This window comes from Leguminivora glycinivorella, chromosome 10 (assembly GCF_023078275.1).
Source record: "Leguminivora glycinivorella isolate SPB_JAAS2020 chromosome 10, LegGlyc_1.1, whole genome shotgun sequence".
In the NCBI taxonomy this organism is placed as follows: Eukaryota; Metazoa; Arthropoda; class Insecta; order Lepidoptera; family Tortricidae; genus Leguminivora; species Leguminivora glycinivorella.
The window spans coordinates 4528177-4551734 of NC_062980.1; the positions used below are offsets into that span (position 1 = coordinate 4528177).

Below are 23558 nucleotides of genomic sequence, written 5' to 3' on the forward strand. Positions count from 1 at the left end.
TGTTATGGGGTTCTTCAAAAAAGGAGTGTACAAGTTTCTAATGGGTCGGCAACGTGCATGTGACACCCATTGAGTTGCAGGCGTCCATAGGTTACGGTGACCGCTTTCCATCGGGCGGACCGTATACCTGATTGCCACCGACGTGGTATAAAAAAAGTTATTATTTTTAAAACTCCATGAAAGTAAATTTCAAAACTTGCATAAAGGTTTTCCTCCCTTCTGGATAAAAAAACGATTTTCTAATTATTGTGATCCCGTCACAATTTCGATTTGCATCTTACATTTTTCGTTTTACTTTCCTGAGTACACTCTCTAGACTAGTGGTCATTGTAATCAATACATTCTGATTAAAACCATATCCCCGAGATAGAAGCTGGACCACGATAGAACGCAAACATGTATAGTCTATCTATATGTTACCCTATTGTGTAGCTTACTGATTAGCTATGGAACTAGACAATATACTCGTAGGCTACTGAAATGGCGGGCTCAAATGACGTGTATGCATTCATGAATGAATAGGAATTGAAGAGGGTCCTCTTGATACGAAGATATTAAAGGAGTAAAGGGGGTACCTAGATGTTTATGAATGAAATGATGAAAAAAGAAATGACATAGGTAACTACATATTATTAGGTTATGTCTATACCACCATGTACGATGAATGTTCCTTTCTAACTAAAGCAAAGAAATTTGTGAATTAAGACTCGCTTAGAGTAACACTTTCTTATTATTGAACAACATTACAGAAAATAATATAAGATACTAAAATATAAGTATGTATAAACACACATAAAACACAGATGACTTTCCTTTATTTTTAAATAAACCATAATCGATAGATTTATCACATAACGATAGATTTATCACATAGCGATTACTACTCCATCTATTGACGAGGTTGCTAAATATTCCATTATATTTCACTAGCTCAGAGCTAGATGGCGCTACAAGTGTCATTTGATGATTGATGGAAATGAATTGCTTATTTTTGTTTTAGTATGTGAAAAAAATGTGCGCGTGTCACTTTATCGTTCTTGTTTCAATTGCTCTTCTATTAGTAAAGGTAAGCAAATACTTAGTAAATGCGTTATTTAATCACGTGTCAGTTAAAATCTTATATTGTTCTTGAAAAGTACTGTTCTTTTATATAGGAATTATAAGTCTTGACTTAGAAATGAATTTATATTTGATTTTATAAATTACCATATATACCCATAGTATACACGCAAGAGTAACCTTCTTTTTTGTAGTTGAATCTACAAACATATTTACAAGCCGATAGTAACGTTTTCTCGTTTTTATACACGATTCCACTGTTTACAAAATCCCGCTGTCAGTAACTAAATCTACCTGTCAATTACAAACTATTTCGCATCTAGCCAAAATAATGAAATGCGATATAATTAAAATGTCAAATTACGTCAATGTTAATGTTTGGTGAGTCAATCATTTTCCCGCCAAAATGGTGCAGCATGGCTGCCAACATTGAGGAAATAACGCGATGGCGCATCTACATTGGGCGCATTATTTTATAAATATTCTGTGAAACAGAGTATTTATTTTTTCCAATTTAGAAACTCGATTTTTTTTAGCTGGATAGATTTTTCATCCCTGATAACTCCAGGAAACCCTCACGCCTCCTCGAACAAATTTCGTCAAAATCGTTATGTTTATTTTTGCGTAGCAATTTAGAAACTCACGAAATTTTTTAGCCAGAGATAATCCCTTCGCTTTGCATTGGCGCTGAAAACCAGAAACCTCACGCCTCCTTTTCGTTTCGTCAAAATCCATTCGAATCGTCCTGGTAGGCAAGTATGATCGTGCGATAAATGATAAAACATCTGTCCGTCCCTATCGCACTTACAAATGGTGTGATAGGGACGGCCTGATGTTTTATCATTTATCGCGCAACCATGATTGCCTGCCTGATCTACATATGTCCCTAGTACCTACCTGAAAATATACTTGCTGATAAGATAAATATAGCCTCAGCAATTCCCGTCAACTTTGATCTATTTTGTTACATTTTGTTGATGAATTGACCATTAGGTTCTCTAGTATCTATATTTTCTAATTATAACAATTATCCTGATAAACGAAAGTAATTATATCACTAAATGTTGGTAACAAAATAGGATCAATTAAAATTTGCTGATGTGGCATTGTACTGTACAAAGTTGACGGGAATTGCTGACCTGCGTGCATGAATTGGATAAATCGAACGTGTTGTATGTAGGTATGAGTGTGTATGTAGATGTAGTAGTGTAAAAAAACCCTCTGAAAATCAAGCCATTACCTTTAAAATAAAATCTTGATATAAACACATGGAATGCAACAATTTACAGTGCATTAGGTATTACATATTATAAAATATGCATAATTCAAATTTTATGTTTGTATCACTTCCTTAATCCTTAGTTAGAAATAATGAACAATTTATAAACACATTAGAGAACGGCCATCTAGCGTCGGATGATTATAGCGCGCAAAATTCTGTTTTAAATATAGAATACGCTTTATAATCACACTGACAATGTGTCGCGCGTGTCAACCGGCCAGTCCGATAGCGTTCGATCTTTAAAAATAAAACGTTCCATTTTACAAAAAATAAAGTGATTCGAAAAAAAAAACTGGGCGCGCCAACGAATTTGTTGTTCGAACAGAAAAGGTTCAAAAAGGATTGAAATGTGAAAGTTTTTTCTTCGATATTGGCAAAAGTTTTCGCGATAAAAGTTTTGGAGCGGGTAAAAAATTGTTCGTGTGTGAAAATATATCTGTTCTGTTTACGTGTTTGTGAACTAAGTGGAAATGGCTAAGACTGTGGCGACTGACGACGTTTATAATAAAGAATATAGAAGATTGCGACGGCTGACAACTGATTTAGCTGCTAGACAGTTTTCTGTGGGTGTTTTGATGCATTTCTTTGTCTGTTTTTCTATGTGATATAGAAATTTATTTGCATTTTTTGTTTCACGCAGTCCGAGTATGGCCTTACGGAGGAGCAGGTTGCAGGTATGTTTATACATATATTATTAACTTAGTGCTAATATGTATAAAACTTATAATTTGTCCTTTGGATTTTTTAATTTATTTTTTTTTAGTATGAATAGGTAGACGTTTGACCACGATCACACCTGATGGTTCTATTTATGAAAGTGTACTCATTAATATGATTAACTTTTACCAAAGAAGAATACAATCTAACAAAAAATTTAAACATATGTAATATACGATGTTTTCAATGCACCGCCTACAATCTTCTCTGCTTTGCCTTAAGGTTGACTGGTAGAGAATGCCACATGGCATTAAGTTCGCCTTTTGTACATTAAGTTTGTCTTTTGTGCAATAAAGTTTAAATAAATAAATAAATACGAATAGCCTTTAGTACCAAAATAACCATATTATTTTTTCCATGTACTTTATGAGTACATGGAAAAAAGTTAAGTCGTAGTAATAAAACCGGCCAAGTGCGAGTCGGGCTCGCGCACAAAGGGTTCCGTAGCAGCAAATATTTAACCAAAATTACAGTTAAATCAACCTATCTCAAAAACTATAAGAGATACTTTGATCAAACCAAAAATCGTTGAAAGAGTTAATTAGCATGCATCACCTCTATTTTTTTTAGAATTTTATACCCCGTAGTTATAAAAATAGAGGGGGGGGACATACTTTTTACGACTTTGAGAGCTGATATCTCAAAAACCGTTCACTTTAAGAAAAATGTTTTTTAGAAAACTTTATATCATTTTAAAAGACCTTTCCATTGATACCCCACACGGGTATGTACATCGAAAAAAAAATTTTCATCCCTCAGTTACATGTATGGGGGGCCCACCCCCAATTCTTTTTTTTACTATTTAGTGTCATAATTTTGTAGCGGTTCATACAACACATATTCCCATCAAATTTCATCACTGTAGTACTTATAGTTTCCGAGTAAATCGGCTGTGACAGACGGACAGACGGACAGACGGACAGACGGACAGACGGACATGACGAAACTATAAGGGTTCCGTTTTTGCCATTTTGGCTACGGAACCCTAAAAAGTGCAGTTTCGTATCTGAGCAATTCCCGTTAAGTTTGTACATTTGGATCACGTCTCCGATTTGGATGAAAATAGGTAGGCTGATAGAGTCCATGATGCTGAGCAAGATCCACTAGGTTTCCCAAAATGTCCTAGGTTAATTGCATGAAACTTTCCTTTTTTGTTACCGAAAATGTATTAGAAATATTTACTTTAAAAAAATAATCCCCATATATATTTTTAAATATTCAGCAATAGTCTGCGTTCATTTTTATTTGTTCATTTGATTGGCTTGTGTATTTATTTACCTAACCGTATCAGCGTTTTAGCTCTCACTGCATTTTGCATACGCATTCGTTTTATTGGAACCTCGGTAACACGAACCCCAAGGAAAACGCCTAGAATTGAAATACAGAACAAAAACTCTCTTTTGCTTACATAACAAAAACCTCTTATATCATATACTAGCTTTTGCCCGCGGCTTCGCTCGCGTTAGAAAGAGAGAAAAAGTAGCCGAAAGGACCGACGGATTGACGTTATTGTTTAAGTGGAGATAGTTGAAAGGATGGAAAGTGACATAGGCTACTTTTCAATTGTCTTTTCCACCCCCCCCCCCCTTCCCTAAAATGGGGGGTGGACGTTTGTTTGGAGCATTCCGCAATTGCTAGTTAATTAGCAAAAGCTAGTTATTTCATAAAGTAGTCAGATACATTGTTAACGAGTATTGCGTATTATGGATGTTACACCGTGCCTAGTTCGATGTTTTTATTCAACCGGCTCCAGTGATAGTTTGTCAAAGCTAATGAATTGTGTGCATTGTTCCATACTCGTGTTAATTTAGTAATGGACATTTACGGACAGTGTCATGGTAAAAATATGTTAAATCACTTATGTACATAAATGTCACAAGACAAAAACATTACTTTCTGGTGTTGCGAAACTTCGTAGGCTATGAAGACTGTTTATCATCAGACGGGCCGTATGCTTGTTTGCCGCCAACGTAATATTAAAAAACCCATTAAAAAAAAAAACATTTAGGAACTAGATGGTACAGTCAAACTAATTTACATTGCGGTATTTGATGGCTGTGCAATATTGTATGTACCTTCAACAGCCAGCAATGTAACTAAAATCGCATGCGAGTTCGCACGCCGTCTAAATCAGGCCTAAGACAGGGTTGGTGAGTGGTCTAGGATTGAAATTATTTGACCGTACATCCTTATGTTTACCGAATGTCATTCATTTATACGCAATCTTATTTTATTTTCGTAACTAAATCCAGAAATATCATCAAACGATGGTAATGATCGTATTTATCACATTTGCTTCTGGTTTCAATGTTTTATAGCTCCCATAATATGCGATATTTTCAGGCAATGACACATAAAACATAAGTATTCCTCTAAATATCAATTGAAAGTACGATTTGATATCTAAATCGTGTAATTTTAGTATCATTCACGAGCATGTCTAAAACATACGATCACTCGTCCTTGAGTGAAATTATTTCACAAATGAAAGTTCGGATGTTCGGAGGACTAAGCCTCTACCAGAGCAATTCCCGAATTCGTTACCGAGCGAAACATGTCGAGCGACCTTCGACAATTTTACGCGAGTTACCCGATTTTACAATTCCCGAAAAGTTTATACATTTGGATCACGTCTCCGATTTTGATAAAAATTGGTAGGCTGATAGAATAGAGTTCATGGTGTTAAGCAAGATCCACTTTTTTTCCAAAATGTCTTACGTAGTTTTTATGAAACCTCTCTTTTTTGTTACCAGATTTCTGTACATTTTTGGTAACAAAAAAGGAAAGTCAAGACTTGACGTTTTAAAATAGGTGCCACAGGTATTGCGATGAGCCTCAAATGCAGGATTTTTTGCCTTGCCTTGTTAAATGAATTAAATCATTCTCAATCAAATCTTTTAAGTTAACATAGTAAACATTCTAAACAGTTTCTCCATCAATTTCCAGAGTTCAAAGAAGCCTTCATGTTGTTCGACAAGGATGAAGACGGCACGATCACTATGGCTGAGCTGGGAGTCGTCATGCGCTCGCTGGGGCAGAGACCTTCAGGTTAGTTATTTTTCTGTAATTCTTGTAAAAAACTACACATAGCATAAACTAACTAACTAATGTGGCTCTGAGATTCAAACTGCAAAGAGGATCTTGACCTCCAAAACAAGAGCACGCCACTTGTCCTGATCCTGTGCAGCTTCCTGCCAATTATATTTGTAGTTAAAAAGATCTGTCTCCCCACCACAATTTGGCTCTTCTTTTCTAAAAGCGATCTGCCTAAAATGGAACATGCTACTCATCTGTATTCCTGGCCGAACACAATCTGGGTGTATTCAAGTCAAGAGTGAATAGGCTATTACTGAACCACAGAGCTGCAACTTCGGCTTTGTCGTCACTTCCCATCAGGAGCGACTAAAGGTCAATCACTGTCCAGTTTATAATAAAAAAATAAAAAAATATAGCATTGACATAGAAAAAATATAGACGAAAATTTTAAGCACCTCATGTCATCTTGTACAGTCTCATTAAGCATGACCATGTACTAAAAGAGACTGATAGAAATACTCTGGGTTGTTCGGAGATCGAGTAGGGATAGGCATGTTGGCATGTTGGGTTGGGAGTCGTCATGCGCTCGCTGGGGCAGAGGCCTTCAGGTTAGTTCTTTTTCTATTCTCCGTGTGAAAATCTACACAGTATTATTGACATATAAAAATACAGACGGAACTTTTGAAGCATCTCAAGGCATGTAAATTCTTCATTAATACAAGCAATGTAACACAATCTAAACTTAACAAATTGTAAAGGTTAAGAAAGTAAAGTATTATGAAATTATCATAACTGAAGATTACTTATTCATCCTGATTGGTGCATGCAAAACGACTTAAAATTTGTTCTAGAAATGTGTGTCAATCAGAAAGGAGATCGCCAAAGGTATATCTGATCTTATTTACTTTTAACCCCTTTTTAACCCCCGACGCAAAAACGAAGGGGTGTTATAAGTTTGACGTGTCTGTCTGTCTGTCTGTCCGTCTGTCTGTCTGTCTGTCTGTCTGTCTGTCTGTCTGTCTGTCTGTCTGTCTGTCTTACTGTTTGTCTGTCTGTGTGTGTGTCTGTCTGTGGCATCGTAGCTCCCGAACCGATGAACCGATTTAGATTTAGTTTTTTTGTCTGAAAGCTGAGTTAGTCGGGAGTGTTCTTAGCCATGTTTCATGAAAATCGGTCCACTATGTCGCGGTCGGGGGTTTTTTCAAAATTTTAATTTTGTGGTTAGGTTATTTTGACGACGAAGTTGAAATCAATTTACTATTAACCCTAATCGTATTATTAGAAAAGAAAAATGGACAATGTCGACATGTACAGTCAGCAGCAGAAGTTCAGTAGCGGGCAAGGTGTTCAAAATTAACTTGACACGATCTTATTTTTAAGACAATAAGAGCGTGTTAGGATCATTGTGAACACCTTGCCCGCTACGGAACTTCTGCTGCTGACTGTACATATCAGTTTCCTTGGCCTTTGTGGTGCTGGTGTCAACCGCGGGGATATTATATCTGGTTTGCTGAAATGAAATTACGACGCATACCATTTATATAAGTAGCCTGAGAATTTAGACTCAATAGGAGGGGTTAATTTTCCATACAAACGCTCTCGACTATTTCCTCCCTGGTTTTCGAAGCTAGTATCCGTTTTGATTTTATTGATATTTTCATTTTTTAAAGCCCATCAAAATTTTCAACATCGGTCTTTTTCATTATCGCGCAAAAAAAGGAGTGATACTCAAAATTGGTAACAAAAAGCCAAAAAATCTATGACTGACACAGATCATTAATTCATTATTATTCAGATTTTCAAATTTCGTTCAGATTGATTTTAAGTTTTGGAGGAGGAAACAGTCGAGAGCGGCACCTCGGTTTTCCAGATTGTTTCGCAATATCTTTTAACTGAGTTGTTCTTAATGGACAATTGTTTTTCGATAAATATCCATACTAATATTATAAATGGGAAAGTGTGTGTGTGTCTGTTTGTTTGTCCGTCCTTCACGGCAAAACGGAGCGACGAATTGCCGTGATTTTTTAAGTGGAGATAGTTGAAGGGATGGAGAGTGACGTAGGCTACTTTTTGTCTCTTTCTAACGCGAGCGAAGCCGCGGGCAAATGATAGTAGTTAATATATTTAACTAAAATACCCAAATTGAAATTGCATCTTAAAAAGAAACGTTTTCATTAAATATTATCATAATTTGTCACGAACAGATTCATCGTGTTTTAGTGTTTTTTTTTTAATGTAGTTAGAGGGACTGTTTAAGTGTTTATATATCAAATGTGTATGTAAGTGTATATGTTTTTTTTTATATATCAAAGCATTTATCTCTACATTTAAAGAAACATTCAGCGGTGATTGTGCGTACGAGAATAGAAATGTTAATATTAGCATGTGTGTTGGCAAGAGTTCTGGACATCATTCTCAGCAGTAATTTACACGTTAAACGCTGTGTTGTTTTGTAATTGTTCTCTTTGTATAAAAAACTACGCAGAGGTATAAATGATTCGCTGTTGAAAAGATTTCAACATTATTATGTTTCATTAATCAACATTAATTTAGTATAATTTATAGCCTTAGGTACTACATCGATTTACTGTTCATAATATTCAGATGAACATGAATATAGTCAGATATGAATGTTTGTATTTTAAGTGTGACAGTGATAGAACTTGACTGTTACAAATTGGTTGCTTTTAGTACTCACAATGAAGCGTATTTAAATTTAGGTGTACGCATTCTGGATATTTACTACCTACTTCTAAATATATAAATGAAGAAACTGACTGACTGACTGACTGATGAGGATGACATATCAACGCACAGTCGAAACCGCTAGTCCTACACATTCCAAATTTAGCTCGTAAGTTCCTTAAAAGGTGTACAGAAGCACTAAGGAAGGATTTTTCAAAATTCACCTCCTAAGGGGTGAAATGGGGGTCCAAAGTTTGTACGGGAAAATAGATTACTACGCGCGCGAAGCCGCGGGAAAAGGCTAGTAATAGTATAAAACCCTGTCAACGACTGCCATCGAATATCTGAAGTCTGATTTTAAACATTGAAGAGTAGAAAAACGATATGTAGCTGTACACTCGATACGACAAATAAAATAAAAATGGGTGTCTGCTGAACCACAAGTTTTAACAATATTGAGCTCCTATGTTGTGTGTTATCTCAATAAAAAATATTAACGCACATTACGGCACAAATAATCATTGTAAAAAATCCAATGTTTATAAAAATACCCTCAGACGACGTTACCTAAATCACGCCTGCGATAGTAATATTATTATTATTATTATTTAGAGCCTAATGTGTCCCACTGCTGGGCAAAGGCCTCCCCCCTCTTTTTCCACTCATCCCTGTTTGGAGCAACATCTGGCCAATCTTTCGAAAAGGAGTCCAAGTTATCCCGCCATCGCCGACGTGATACTAAAACTATACTGCGATAGTAAAACTTATAAAAAAAAAGTCTTTTGAAAAGTAAATAAACATGTCAACGGCAGTAATTTATGACATCTGCTTGCGAAACTCCCAAGAACTAAGAAGTATTCTACCGAAAGGACATATTTTATTTAAATATGAATTTTGAATTTTGAAAATTAAACATTAGATCATTTTTAGGTAAGTTTGAGTAAAATCGCGCATAAAATATGATACAGTAATTGTGTAATAATATAATTATAATTGAACCTAGGTATATAAGTCCCACTTGTCCCACAGGCCTTGTCTCGCGCATAAAGTAACAAAAATATGTTTTTTACTATAATTTCAATTAATTCAGAAGAAAATGTATTTTTGTTTCTTTTTTATCTTCTCTTGTTTGTAATATTTCATAACTACATTGTTTTGTTTATTACGATTTTATAAACATGGATAATTATCGAGTTTGGCAATTAAATAAAAACAAAAACACAACCAAGGCCCCGGCGAGATTCGAACTCACGATCTCCTGTTTACTAGACAGGCGCTTTAACCAACTAAGCCACGGCGCCGATGCTCACGCCGACGAAATTTCAGAACTCCTTGTTATTGTCTGAACGCTATGATAAAATTATCGTTTCAGGGATTCTCCGATGGTAGGTCTGATAATTATTAAATGGTATAAGTACTGTATATTGTACGGTGCCTTTTCTACTTTAAAATAGGTAAAATATACCTAAGTACAAAGATCGGATAAGTCAGTGTCTAAGTACATATGTATAAATACATTACTGTTTAGAGAAATTTCATTTATCACTAACTTTCCGATGCATATCGCATCTTGACGTTATATTGACGTATCTTAAAGCTCGCGTGAAGTTGTTATTGATCAGGATCATAAGCTTCCGTCCGTCCATGAAATTGCGTAAGATTAATACATTTACGTAATATAAAAAGACGCGAATATACTGTTTATACAAAGAAAAACAATAGAAAAAGCTTTGAAAAAATGTGCAAGCTGATTACATGGTAACTTAATTATTATAGTTCTGCAAAGATATGCTAACAAAGTAGATACAATGAAGTCATTTAATGCCTAGGTACTTATAACTTTTTCAAGATTATCTTGTAACTGTATTAATAAGGTAACGAATATGTAGATAACGAACGTGCTGCGACTATACCTACACTTAAAATATACTATAGTATTAGGGTCTGAGATATAAAAAAGTAGTAGTATCTAGTAGGAATATATCTACAAAAATTGTCATACAATTTAAAAACCAAGTCGTTTGACGCACTTTACGCAATAAATCCAGCATAATAATACAGTACCTATCAAAAAAAGGCGCAATATATTTACAAAATAATTTCCATAGGTATACCTGTCACACGTAAGCTTTTTATTTCGTGCCTTCGTGGACGAAAACAAAAGAACAGGCACGGGTAAACATTAGAATAATCAGGGTACCTAATGTACCTATCCAATGGCATAATCGCTTACGCTTAGTAAACGTATCGCAGCTAGCTGTCTCTCTCTCTTCTATAGTGGCGCGAAGAGCCAGACTGTTTTTCGATCGCCTCTTAGTGTCACCGATTGTCACTTAGGCTAGCCCGCAGTACGAAAGTAGGTATCCAATATATCCATACTAATATTATAATGGGAAAGTGTGTGTGTGTGTGTCTGTTTTTTTGTCCGTTTTTCACGGCAAAACGGAGCGACGAATTGACGTGATTAAAGTGGAGATAGTTGAAGGGATGTAGAGTGACATAGGCTACTTTTTATCTCTTTCTAACGCGAGCGAATCCGCGAGAAAAAGCTAGCGTACCTATACTTTTTATACTTACCTTCAAATATATGAAGTGTTTTATTCAAACCGAAAGGCTTTTTTTTACAATAGGATATCATGAAAAGCAAGCGAATCGTATTGTACTGACCCTTATATAATATGATTTAGGGAAATAAATCCATACTAATATTATAAATGGGAAAGTGTGTATGTGTCTGTTGGTTTGTCCGTCTTTCGCAGCAGAACGGAGCGATGAATTGTCGTGATTTTTTAAGTGGAGATAGTTGAAGGGATGGAGAGTGACATAGGCTACTTTTTGTCTCTTTCTAACGCGAGCGAATCCGCGAGAAAAAGCTAGCGTACCTATACTTTTTATAATATACTTACCTTCTAATATGAAGTGTTTTATTCAAACTGAAAGGCTTTTTTTTTCAATAGGATATCATGAAAAGCAAGCGAATCGTATTGTGCTGACCGTAATATAATATGATTTAGGGAAATAAATGTTAAATAAACCTTTCTTGGAGATGTTATTTAAATTTAGGGTCGGGGCAGTATGAAGGGACCGATATTACGATGCCCAAAGATACGGAAATGTATTCAAATACGCAATATCTGATATTTTTGAAAGATCGAGTTCCTTTTGAAAATGGAAAGGTCGTGTTTATTTTAATTGTATATCGATTTTGAGTGTTGCAATCGCTTTTTATAAATTCATATTTTGACGACCGGTCTGGCCTAGCGTGTAGTGACCCTGCCTGCTACGCCGCGGTCCCGGGTTCGAATCCCGGTAAGGGCATTCATTTGTGTGATGAGCTTAGATATTTGTTCCTGAGTCATGGATGTTTTCTATGTTTATAAGTATTTGTATATTATATAATATCGTTGTCTGAGTACCTGCAACACAAGCCTTCTTGAGCTTACCGTGGGACTCAGTCAATTTGTGTAAGAATGTCGTATATTTTTTTTTATTCATATTCATTTAAGGGCCTGTAGGCAGTAGCTATCGAGAAATCATCAATGTCCTACTACTGGACAAAGGGCTCCCTTTATGGTTTTTTTTCCTTTTCCATCGGATTAGGTAATGATTTACATGAACATAATTAAATATAATACCTTAGAATACATATTAAACTAACAAAAAAAACTATGAACTAATAAATTAAACTATAACTAAACTAAATCTATTTTTATTATTTGTTATACTAATATGTGTCTAATATATTTTAATATTTAGTTGGTAAATTCCTTAAACGATTCATAAAACACTAGAATTTTTTTGTCCCAAAATAAATAATCTAACGCTAATATTTAATCAATCAAAATTCAGTTATTTTCTAAAAAATGTTTAAAAATAGCCAAAACGACGTTAATCAAGCGTAATCTTATTTAAAAGTGCCTTGTATCCTATTGTATTTAGGTTTAAATTAGTTTAAAAACTAAGTTGAGCAATTACTGTCTAGTACCCAGAGTGGGTCCCTGCGGTATCCTTGGGGCGAAATGAGTTCGCATTACATAAGTAGGGTCTGTTCCTGTATCATTTAACTTTGTAAATGTTTTGTTTACACCGGATTTTCAACAAGCACAAGTAAGCAGTTTGAATAATTTTATTGTTTTGATCTTTTTATACTAACTCGTGCACGTAATAGGTACAGTCAACCAATCTGAATCCTAGGCCACTGTAGAACCCTTTCACAGTAAAAGTCAAATAACTGCTATAGCAAATAAAGCACAGTGTCAATACGACAGGGTTCTAGAGTGGCCTAGGATTCTAATTGGTTGACTGTACATTGAATGAGTCAATTTCGGAATATTAATTTTGAAGTTTATTGAAATAAATATTATTAGCTGACACGCAAAAGATTGCTAATCGATCATATTATTATCGGTTTTAATGAATACCCGCATGGCTGCAACACACTGTATATTTCCACGCTTCTTAAAAATAATTATCAACTTTTTTTGCATATCAGAAAATAAAGTACCTACAAAAGAAACGCATAACCTAAAGTACTCATGATTGTGGAACAAAATCATTGTTTTCACCAAGGTTCGAATCTGGCCACTAAAAATTCATGAAATCACATTCATCGCGGGCCGCAAATTGAAATGTCTACCTCCTCTTTGTTTTCATTTATATTCAGGGGAATATCGTGAAAGTCCACGGGAGAAATAATTTACCATCTATTTCTGCAACATCCTTTTTATATTGGACGTAATGAGAATTCAGATCCTAAGTGAGGGATTCAATAAATATGATAATTTTTGCGGCAATTTTGTTGGGGAAAATTTCGTATATTGGATTAAAAAAATATATTATAGATTGAAACCAATTTAAGTTCAAAATGAATAATAATTGCGTATAAGTACTTGTAATCAATAAAAAAGTTAAAACTATACTAGTGTTTTGAAAATTGGATCGAAGAAAAAATCCTTAATCTCCTAGATGACCCAATTTTCAGTTCAAAGTTTTTTTTTGCAAAAAAGCTCATGAATAGAAATGTGTGAACGGCCTGCAGCTAAAAATATTAATTTTTACTTTCGACTTCTATGTGATAGATGTATCTGCGTGACTTTAAACAAAATTTTTTATTTTAAAGAATAGGTCAGTTACTGCCATCAAATTCGTACTATCTTCTTATCTATGAGATTGATAGGGAAGTGACAAAATTTTTATCTTTTTGCAATTGTTAGTGCAACGGACGCTACGATTTCTGCTTTATACATGAAGCACAACTGTTATAATAATTTGCTGGTCAAAAGGTTAATAAAGTAAATGATTACGTTACAGAGACTGAGCTTCGAGACATGGTGAAAGAAGTGGACCAAGACGGCAACGGCACCATCGAATTTAACGAGTTTTTGCAGATGATGTCCAAGAAGATGCGCGGCGCCGATGGCGAGGACGAGCTAAGAGAGGCTTTCAGGTGAGCAAACATTCTTATATTTTCATAATTGTAATATAAACTTTAAGCCAAACTCCATTATTTATCATAATTTTGCTTTATCCAATTATCTTATGTTGAATTGTCACATAAACTAATTTTTATTTTACTACGATTTATTTTTATCACATCTGGAAAATATTCAGTTTATGTTTAGTTTATTAGTTATGAGCCCCTTATAATTGAGATCACAACTAAACCTAAATATACCGAAAGAAACGTAAAACCTTTCAGTTCATATATCAACACTTTTGAAGTAACATTTGAACGTAAATCGTATTTAGACACCTTTTTTTATTTATATTATATTAACTACTTAATATAATCAACTACTATTTGTTACAGTGCTCCTTTTGCATGTGGGGGACTGAATATTGGTATTCAGATGACTTCTCGCAGAATACCAAATTTATCCCCACCTCATCTGCATCACTAAATTTAATGTGTCTCTTAAATTATTACTAATAAATACCAAGTTTATATAAATTCCCACCGCTTCTTCCAGGGTATTCGACAAAAACAACGACGGTCTAATTTCCTCCGTGGAGCTTCGCCACGTCATGACCAACCTCGGTGAGCGGCTCAGCGAAGAGGAGGTGGACGACATGATCCGCGAGCTGACCTCGATGGTGACGGCATGGTCAACTACGATGGTAAGACTCCCCACATTAACCTAGCATTAAGGTAGACGACCTATTATGTCTGGATGGGTATTACATCTGGATGGGAACGACAGGCAAGTTTCATCGGTGGGACAAGGAGAAAGACGATCTAATTTACTCCGTGGAGCTTCGCCACGTAATGACCAACCGTGGCGAGCGGCTGATAGCGACGGCATGGTCAACTACGATGGTAAGATTCCTTTATAAACTTTATTGGTGAACACTCTGGTTATCCTTGAATGGCTCAGTGACTGAGTGTCTTAGAGATGGCACTGCCAACTAAAACTGTAGGATTCTTTACACTGACTTAGAAGACTAGCTTCTTCGGCATGACATTAGAGCTGCTTCGGCGAGCGGCTCAGCGAAGAGGAGGTATATGACATGATCCGCGAGGCTGACTTCGATGGCGACGGCATGGTCAACTACGATGGTACGACTATCTCCCACTATCTACGATATTGATTGTAAGATGGAAGATGTTACACCTACATATTTCTTACTGACTGAATGCCTTGATGACCACTGCCTACCCTTTAGTGAACCAACGAGTGAGGGGCTTGAAGTTGGCGGTTGGTCAGATTATGTACAGTGAAGTCTTGGATGATTAGATTCCTAAACATTTGACTATTATCGTTGGCGACGGCATGGTCATGGTCAGTTCTGTTATGATGGTAAGACTCCCTCCCGCAATCTACGATGGTATACAGACTTACAGACTTCTTACTGACTTGGTGATACTGAATACCCCTGAATGGCTCAGCGGCTTGGAGATGGCAGAGTCAACTGAACTGATAAGATTCTTTACATTGACTTCCTGGATGATTAGATTTAGTAAAAAGGAGGTAAACGACATGATACGTGAGGCTGATCTGGATGACAATAGCATGATCAATTGATCAACTACGATCACTGCATTAACAATGGTTTCTTTGGTGGCAAGTGCTGGTAGATCAGGTAGATGCCAGCACATCTACTTGCTCAATATCTTCTTGCGCTAGGTCATGGACCTAGTTTAGTGGGTATTTCACAGCAAATAAGTCGATGATAGCCGATTTCTTAGAACAATGCTCAGCTATGTGTTGCAACAGGAAGCTTCTACTTTTATTCTAGCATACTGATTAAAAAAATGCCGTAGATTCAGGTTGCCCACGGGGGCCATTGAGGTATAGTGACCTTAATCGTTGACCAAATTTAGTTTGTTTGTTTGTAGTTTTAGTTTGTTGTTTTGTTTGTATGTGGTCATAAACTTAAGAACATTTACAAACAAATAATTTCTAATATTTTTTTTTCTGTTTTCAGAGTTCGTGACAATATTGACGTCGAAAAACTAGTATGCAGAGCAAACGCCGACGAGAGACCCTCCCCCTCGAGCAACAGCTCCCCGTAAGGACAGCGACCTCGCTCCTTACGGGGACCTCTACAAACACGGCGGTAAAGAAACTCTTATATAAACCGGACGGCATTACCAAGTGACTACTCACTAATCAGTGTTAATGATACTCATTCTCATCCGTTACTTAGATCGCTTGGTGGCAGTGTATACGTACTCAATGTTTAGATGTGTGTGTCCGCTACAAATTGGGAGGAAAAATATGGACCTTTTTTTCTCTTAATTTCAAAGGAAACTAGAATTGTGAATTGAATAAACGCCGTTACAAGTTAGTTGATTTGAAATAGAAAATTTTAGATTAGTTAAATGTTTTAAAGACTGCTAGTGTAGTCAAAATCATTTGATATTTTACATTAAATTTCATTTAATAATGCAGTTTGATTTTAATTATTTTAGTAACAAAAACAAGTCTGATATTAAATTAATAAAACAACTGACTTACTTGTAACAGCTAAAACATACTAATCGATATTAATAATTACCTTACCTTAAACAATTGATTATAAAACAACTAAACTAACCATAACAATCAGTGTAAATTACATCATAGATATAAAAAGGAGCATCGTCATATTATAGATTCACTAGGTAGAAATAAAATAAAAATAGCTGTTAACAAAAATCGGTTGTGCCGACAACTTTTTGTAAGTGTACCAAAACATAGTCTACATAATATAATAAATAATCTAGCATCCGTACGTATACACGTTGTGTGACTTTGTGTAGTTTTAGAAGTGTATGTGTCGACAAATGATGCTGTCCAGAAAGATTCTTCAGCAAATGCTTAGATCATTGTATCTTGGCCTTTTTGTAAGAAAAGAGTCAAGGATATAATTATATATATTAGAAACAAAACAAACGTAGTGACATTGTGTACAGACCATCGAGTATGGTAACGCTTTCATTCTGCAGAGGTTTGATGCATGCAACTGCGTCTAGAATATATTTATATCCCGGTCAATATAAGTCTAAGAGTCAAGGATATAATTATATAGAAACAAATGCATTGTACGACTATTTTCATTCTGCAGAGGTTTTGACTAGAATATATTTTGAGGATGGTTAATTTTTAATTTTTTTTTAGCAGAAAGCAAGTAACAATTTGTTAGGTATATAATTATGGAATGATTCAGTTTAACAGAACATATAACAAAGTTTTTTTCTGGACAGCACTAAGGCTTTCGTAAGTCTTCCAAACTGAGGGTTGACTGAAATGATGAGCCAAATATAAACTGAGTTCATTAATGTTACGAGGAATCGAGGAAATATATTTATAAAAAGACTAGTGACTAAAGCTAAGATTTTATTCAGTCCTAAAAAATGGAGGAATTTTACCAAGTTTATATAGACACATGAAAAGGGTACTTTTATTGTAACAAGATTTCTACTTTTTGCTAAGCTCTTAAAGACTATAAGGCATTTTAAAGTAGAACTTTTTTTGTGTGTGTCTTTATTCTATTTATTGTTTGGGATTCCAATTTGTGTCGACGTTTCAGGGTCATTATTGTAGAGAAGGCACAAGATCACGTTTTTAAATTCCGTTTTGTGTCATTGGATCTATTTTTTATGATTTCTTTGGCGCAAAACGCACTTTTCAATCTTCCTTACACTGTACTTGAGCTTCTCTCTTTAATTTATGCGATTTATATAGAAAGTTGAAATTGCATGATGTAAGATGGTAATATTAAATATATTTACTTCAATGACGTTGTCATTGTTTACTAAAAATGTAAGGTTTTGGAGAAAACACGATTCGGGAGACCATAGTGATTTTATTTTAATCGGTACATACTCGTATAATATAATTATATTATGTTATTATTTTTTTTAAAGATTCAGCATTGTAGTTTGTTGAATATAACAATAAATTTGAAAAATGTTTGAGAATTATAATAATAAAGAAGTAAAATAATTTTATCTAAGGTCAGTGCGGGCAAGACCGGCATACTTTTTTTTTGTTTTATTATTATAAACTGGCCAGTGACGCACCTGATGGAAAGTAACGAGTGGATAAAACTAGATTATTAAAGTAGTCTGGAGTCACCCGCATGGTCCTATGGACTAGCAAATTTTATATTCTACACAGCTTTTATAATAATTTGGTGAATTAAAGTAAACTTATGTGATAAAAATCACTTTTTTAAGGCTCGGCGGGTTGACCGTCCCCACGCGCTAAGGAAAGACCGTCTAGTGCTCGTTGTCGCGTAATTTCATATGGAAATAAATATCAAAATCATGTTCATTGTTATAATGTAATACCAGGGAGTAATGTGATAGATATTAAAACAAATAACGTTGATATTTTCAACATATCAGCATTTTTCTATTTATAAGGCAAGACCGTCATATGTCCCGTAAATGAGGTTGATAACCTTCTTTTTTCATGTCCAGACAAAAGCAAAGCCGAAACTTATAATCAAAATTAACCTACAACACCCGTTTAAACTCGACTTATTTCCCATAAAGCCTAAAAAAGGTGCCTTACTCTTATATACCGGTCTTTCCAGTTTCCGACTAGGCACAATTTCGAAGTTACATATTTCAGAACAAAAACAATAAATTTAACTCGTTGTAAGAGCATTAATTGTACTAGACAGGAAGAACGATTATTAAATTAACACGTTACATACATAATGCACAAATATTCCAACTGCTTCTAATTTATTTTAATTTTTTGCGTAACCTTGTTGAACTCGATGGTCGATTTCGAAACACGAATCAAGTTTTTTGTTAACTAGTGTTCGTCCTAGGGATATCTATTGAAGACCAATGGATTAAAGACGAAAAACGGGTATACCTTCGGAGCTGTAAGAAGTGATAGATATATAAATAAAAAAGTTATATTCAGTAGACGGTCTTTCTGGGTAGACGGTCTTCCCGACACTGACCTTAACTTAATTTTTTTAGAAGCGTATTTGAGTGTTGTGCCATTTATTTGTCTTTGTAAAGTCCAGGCAGGCAATTATGGTCGCGCGATAAGTGATAAAATAGCAGGCCGTCCCTATCGCACTATTTGTAAGTGCGCTGCACTATTTTATCGTCTATCGCGCGACCATGCTTCCCGTGCAGGTAATGAAATATATATATGCTATTTGTTTATACAATTGTAATGAAACTCAGAAATACTCACTAGTAATGAGTGTAATGATGTAAAAAAACATGAGTGAGTAATCTTCATCTGATTATATAAAAGCTAGTTCCAGGGTTACTGAAGAGAATATCGAACTAATTTGATTACTACTGGTCACCTTTAAACAAAACTACTGGGTTTCTACTGTATTGCCTCTCTGTCGCACTTGTAAATCTGTACGTTAGTGTAACAGAGAAGGAACGAGTCGAAGTTAGTTCGTGATAGGTCCTCTGCTATTATTTAAGATCTATTTATTTTGCCAACTGCTTTGCTATTTAAAAGACAATTGTTATTTATATAAATTAAGAATAATTTATCCAAAATTATGTCGTTTCCAAAGAAAAGATATCATTGAGTGGTCATAGATATTTTAAAGATGTTCTAAGGTAATGTAACTAGAGTATATTTAAACGAAGAAAAGGTACCGCTTAAGGGATTTAGATACCTTTTCTAAGGAAACTACACATTCGTAATACATAAGACAATAATGTATATTAATTTATATTTCAAATTAAATTTCAAACTTCGCATATCAGTACGCAATAACCAAAAAATGTGAAATTATTTAAGCAAATTATATTTACACATAAAAAGAAAATATAGACGAAGTTCTACGTGATCTATATTTTTTTAGTCAAATTATTTATCGGAGAAATAATTTTAATTGAAAAAAAGGCGTTAGAAAAAGATATTATTTTAAAACATATAACCATCTGTATAAATAAGTAGTCAATAGTGGAATTATTTATACAATTTTATGACTACAAGATGTATTTTATTCTAAACATGTTACTCACAGATATTATATTTGAATTTACCGATAAATAAAATATATAAGAGAAAACTGATTGATTGATTGTATTAATTTGCAAAATATATTTAATGGTGTGTCGTGATGAAAAAAGTTGGAATACTGTAAAATATATCGAAATTGTTGTATATACGGCTGTAAAGGGAAGTCCACACCAGTGTGATTCATTTTATATTACGTAAGTAAGCAATCTAATTTCAAATTTGCATTTAAACGTAAGAAAATGTCGGTACAATACATTAAATAAACTGTACCAAAAATACAGTTCAGAACAGAACTAGGTTTGATATTTAAGAAGAAGTAGAAAAGTAGTAACTCAACAAAATAGCGAAAAATGATTCTCATTTAGGTTTCATTCCCGAAACTAAACGCTTTCGCGCTAAAATAAAACTCCTATGGATTTAATATAGCAATCTCAACGAATGCTGCATTGAGGTAAACTCTGCAGGGCTAGGACATAATTTTATTGGCGTGACCGTATCTTTCCACGACATATTTATATTATACACTCGATATTAATGACACGGTGTGAAGATTAAAGTTTAAAACAAATTGATGAACTCACTTGGCATGTGCTTGGATCTGGGCGTTAAGTCATGCTGAGTCTTGCAAATGCTCGTATACAAGGATTGCTGCACGTCTTTGCCTTTGGCTAGTTGGTTAGAAAGCTCAAGCAGAAAAAACTGACCAACTCTGAGTATCGCTGTGGTAGAAGCACGTTTATAAATTTTATAATAATAACAAAAAATACAATAAAGTAAGACTCCCAATACTTGAAGGTTAGCTGATATAATTAAACTGGAAAGAATGGCAAAGAACAGGAGAGATGGCAAGGGTGGGCGACGACGTGAAAGATAAAACAATTGTAAATTGTCAATAAAACGTGCTGCTAAAGGTAATTCTAGCTCTAATCCTTATCCATAATATCCATTTAAAGTTGAAGAAACAAAATATCACTCTGGTGTGGACACACCTTAAGTTAAAGCGGGCTCGCTTGCGTTATGTGTGTATCAAATAAATAATGTTACGTTATATACCTACCTATGTATGAAAGTTAAGTTATATGCAAGTTAGATATTCAATGTAATTAGATATACAAGCTTCGTATGAGAAAAAAAGGATTTTAATAAAATCGACATTTAAATGGTAACGTTTTTTGTTCTTGTTTCCTTATTAATATTGCATTGGACAACATAAATTCTGATGAACTTTTTGACTTCCTGCCACCATCGCGCTTTTATCACCACAGCTCCTGCTAAAGAAGCAAAATTCATCCTCACTTTCTCGACACATGGCAAATCAAGAACAAACGGGCCTCTCGTTGCCAGTGTCATGGGGTCCATGCTGTAGGCCGAACTATTGGACGGATTTTTCTCTTTACAAGTTTTATTTTTGTAGTTAAGTATTTTAATAGGTAGCTTGTTATTTAGTTTTATTTTTAGGTTTAATTTTAGTTTTAATGTTATAGTTTTAATTGTTAGTCATATTTTTAGTATACCTATATTACTGTTTTTCCTAAACAGTAACATATATCTTACAAACACCTCTCGTTTGTTTTTTACCAGAACGTGCAAGTCGTGGAATGAGCCTTCCTTCTGTGTTTACCTTGGAGTTCTTCAAGAAGCAGGTATTTAGGGTTGGCACGTATTTAACCGGGCGACTAAATAACCATAGAAATGGGTATCAAAAATAATAGTTTGGCGACTAAAATGGGGCCTCAAATTATTCCAATATGAGGTAGCATTTTAATGTCATTACGGCTACGGTTTATTCAGACGCGAGTACCAACTATTTATTTGGCAACTGAATTATTATATTGGAAACAATTTAAGAGATACAGTTTAATCGGAAAACGGCTCTCTATTAATATAAAATATACAGTTCTTTTAAAATATTTATGTACTTAGCATATTAACATAAAAAGTACATTTAAAATTTATACATCGGCACTCATCACCTGAGCTGTCATTTTAATAAAAAAAAGAATTCTTATAACATATAATGGTCGACAAAATATTATACTTATGGGTAAGAAATAAGGTGTTTGGGAGTGCTGGCAACTTCGACTCTATACAATGAATTTAACTTTTCATGACGTTTACTCTATCGAATCTAAGGCCGGTCTTACGCAGTCTTAACATCACTCTGAAAGATTTATTTTTTTGGCAAGAAAACCTTACTCAGAATATGCCTTTTCATAAATCGTTCCGCAGATTTTATAATATCGAATCTTATGCTGGCATAATGTTAATGAGCAAAATAATCTTCTAAATTAAGAGTAGGTATTTCCGTAGATTTTTGTTTGCGTAATATTTAGGCAGTAAAAAGTTGTCCATCTTCTTCCTATTTCTGTTTTGATAATGAGTCTTGTGTGTTGGGGATGCAATCCTAACACTCCTCCTCGCTTCGCTCGTCGTCGTACCTAACGGTGCCTCTGGGACTGTATTTCATTTTCTTTTTGCTATCGTTGTTTTGTTCATACAAAGTACCTAAGAATTATGCCATAGCAAACTTGGTAGGACTTATATTCTACTAAAAAAATAATCTAACCCTAACCCACTTTTCTGCTCTTGTACCTCTAATAATTATTATACTATACGATTATCACGGTATTTTTTTTAAATACCATGTCGGTGGTAAACAAGCATACGATCGGCCTGATGGAAAGTGGTCACCGTAACCTATGGACGCCTGCAACTCAAGGGGTATCATATGCGCGTTACCGACCCATTAGAAGGTTATACACTCCTTTTTGCTGTGTACTTATTATAAAATGATTTGGTACGCATTCCCTTATAGAGATATTTAAATACTACTCGTGGTTTACGGGTCGCAAATACGATGTTTGAATAGAATAGAATAAACATATATTCGTGAACACAGGCAAGACAAAATGGGTGAATCAACTTTTTCTTGCTTTTTGCAAGAATTACCGTTACTTATTATTAGGTCTACTTTTGTGATTTTTAACCTTAACATCGTGAATAAAGATCCTTATTTCACGTATACCAATTAGGGAAAAATTTAAAAACGATTCATTTTTAATTAAAACAATATGTGTTCCACTGGGAAGAGACACTTTTTTCATACAAAAGTGAGGGACAGCTATGTCCACTGGGTCACTGCTCGAAACAAAGTTATAAAATAGGAAATCCTATAGGTAATTACATGTTGTATTGCGTAGCTAGTATATTTTGTCTTTAATATAATAAGTATACATTAATTAGACTAAATCCCAATTAAATTTTCTGACCACATGTAGTCGAAGTATGCGAAATTTTGCTGGCAAAGAAATGTTGATTCACCCAAATACACATAATAA

The 23558-nt window shown here is 34.6% G+C and overlaps 1 protein-coding gene and 1 non-coding gene across 2 annotated transcripts in view; one reads left to right on the forward strand and one right to left on the reverse strand.

Annotated features, from left to right (window-relative positions):
* LOC125230253 (calmodulin-like) overlaps positions 1-17129 on the forward strand; it is a 129123-nt gene extending 111994 nt beyond the window's left edge. Inside the window, exons 4-8 of the mRNA XM_048135360.1 lie at positions 2982-3015; positions 6005-6106; positions 14090-14225; positions 14749-14896; positions 16205-17129. Of these exons, the coding sequence (XP_047991317.1) occupies positions 2982-3015; positions 6005-6106; positions 14090-14225; positions 14749-14896; positions 16205-16213 (429 nt within the window). The 3' untranslated portion in view covers positions 16214-17129. The remainder of the gene's footprint in view (positions 1-2981; positions 3016-6004; positions 6107-14089; positions 14226-14748; positions 14897-16204) is intronic.
* Trnat-agu lies at positions 10007-10080 on the reverse strand. Its single transcript has one exon. It is a non-coding gene; the product is annotated as a tRNA-Thr (tRNA).
* Positions 17130-23558: the final 6429 nt, after the last annotated feature.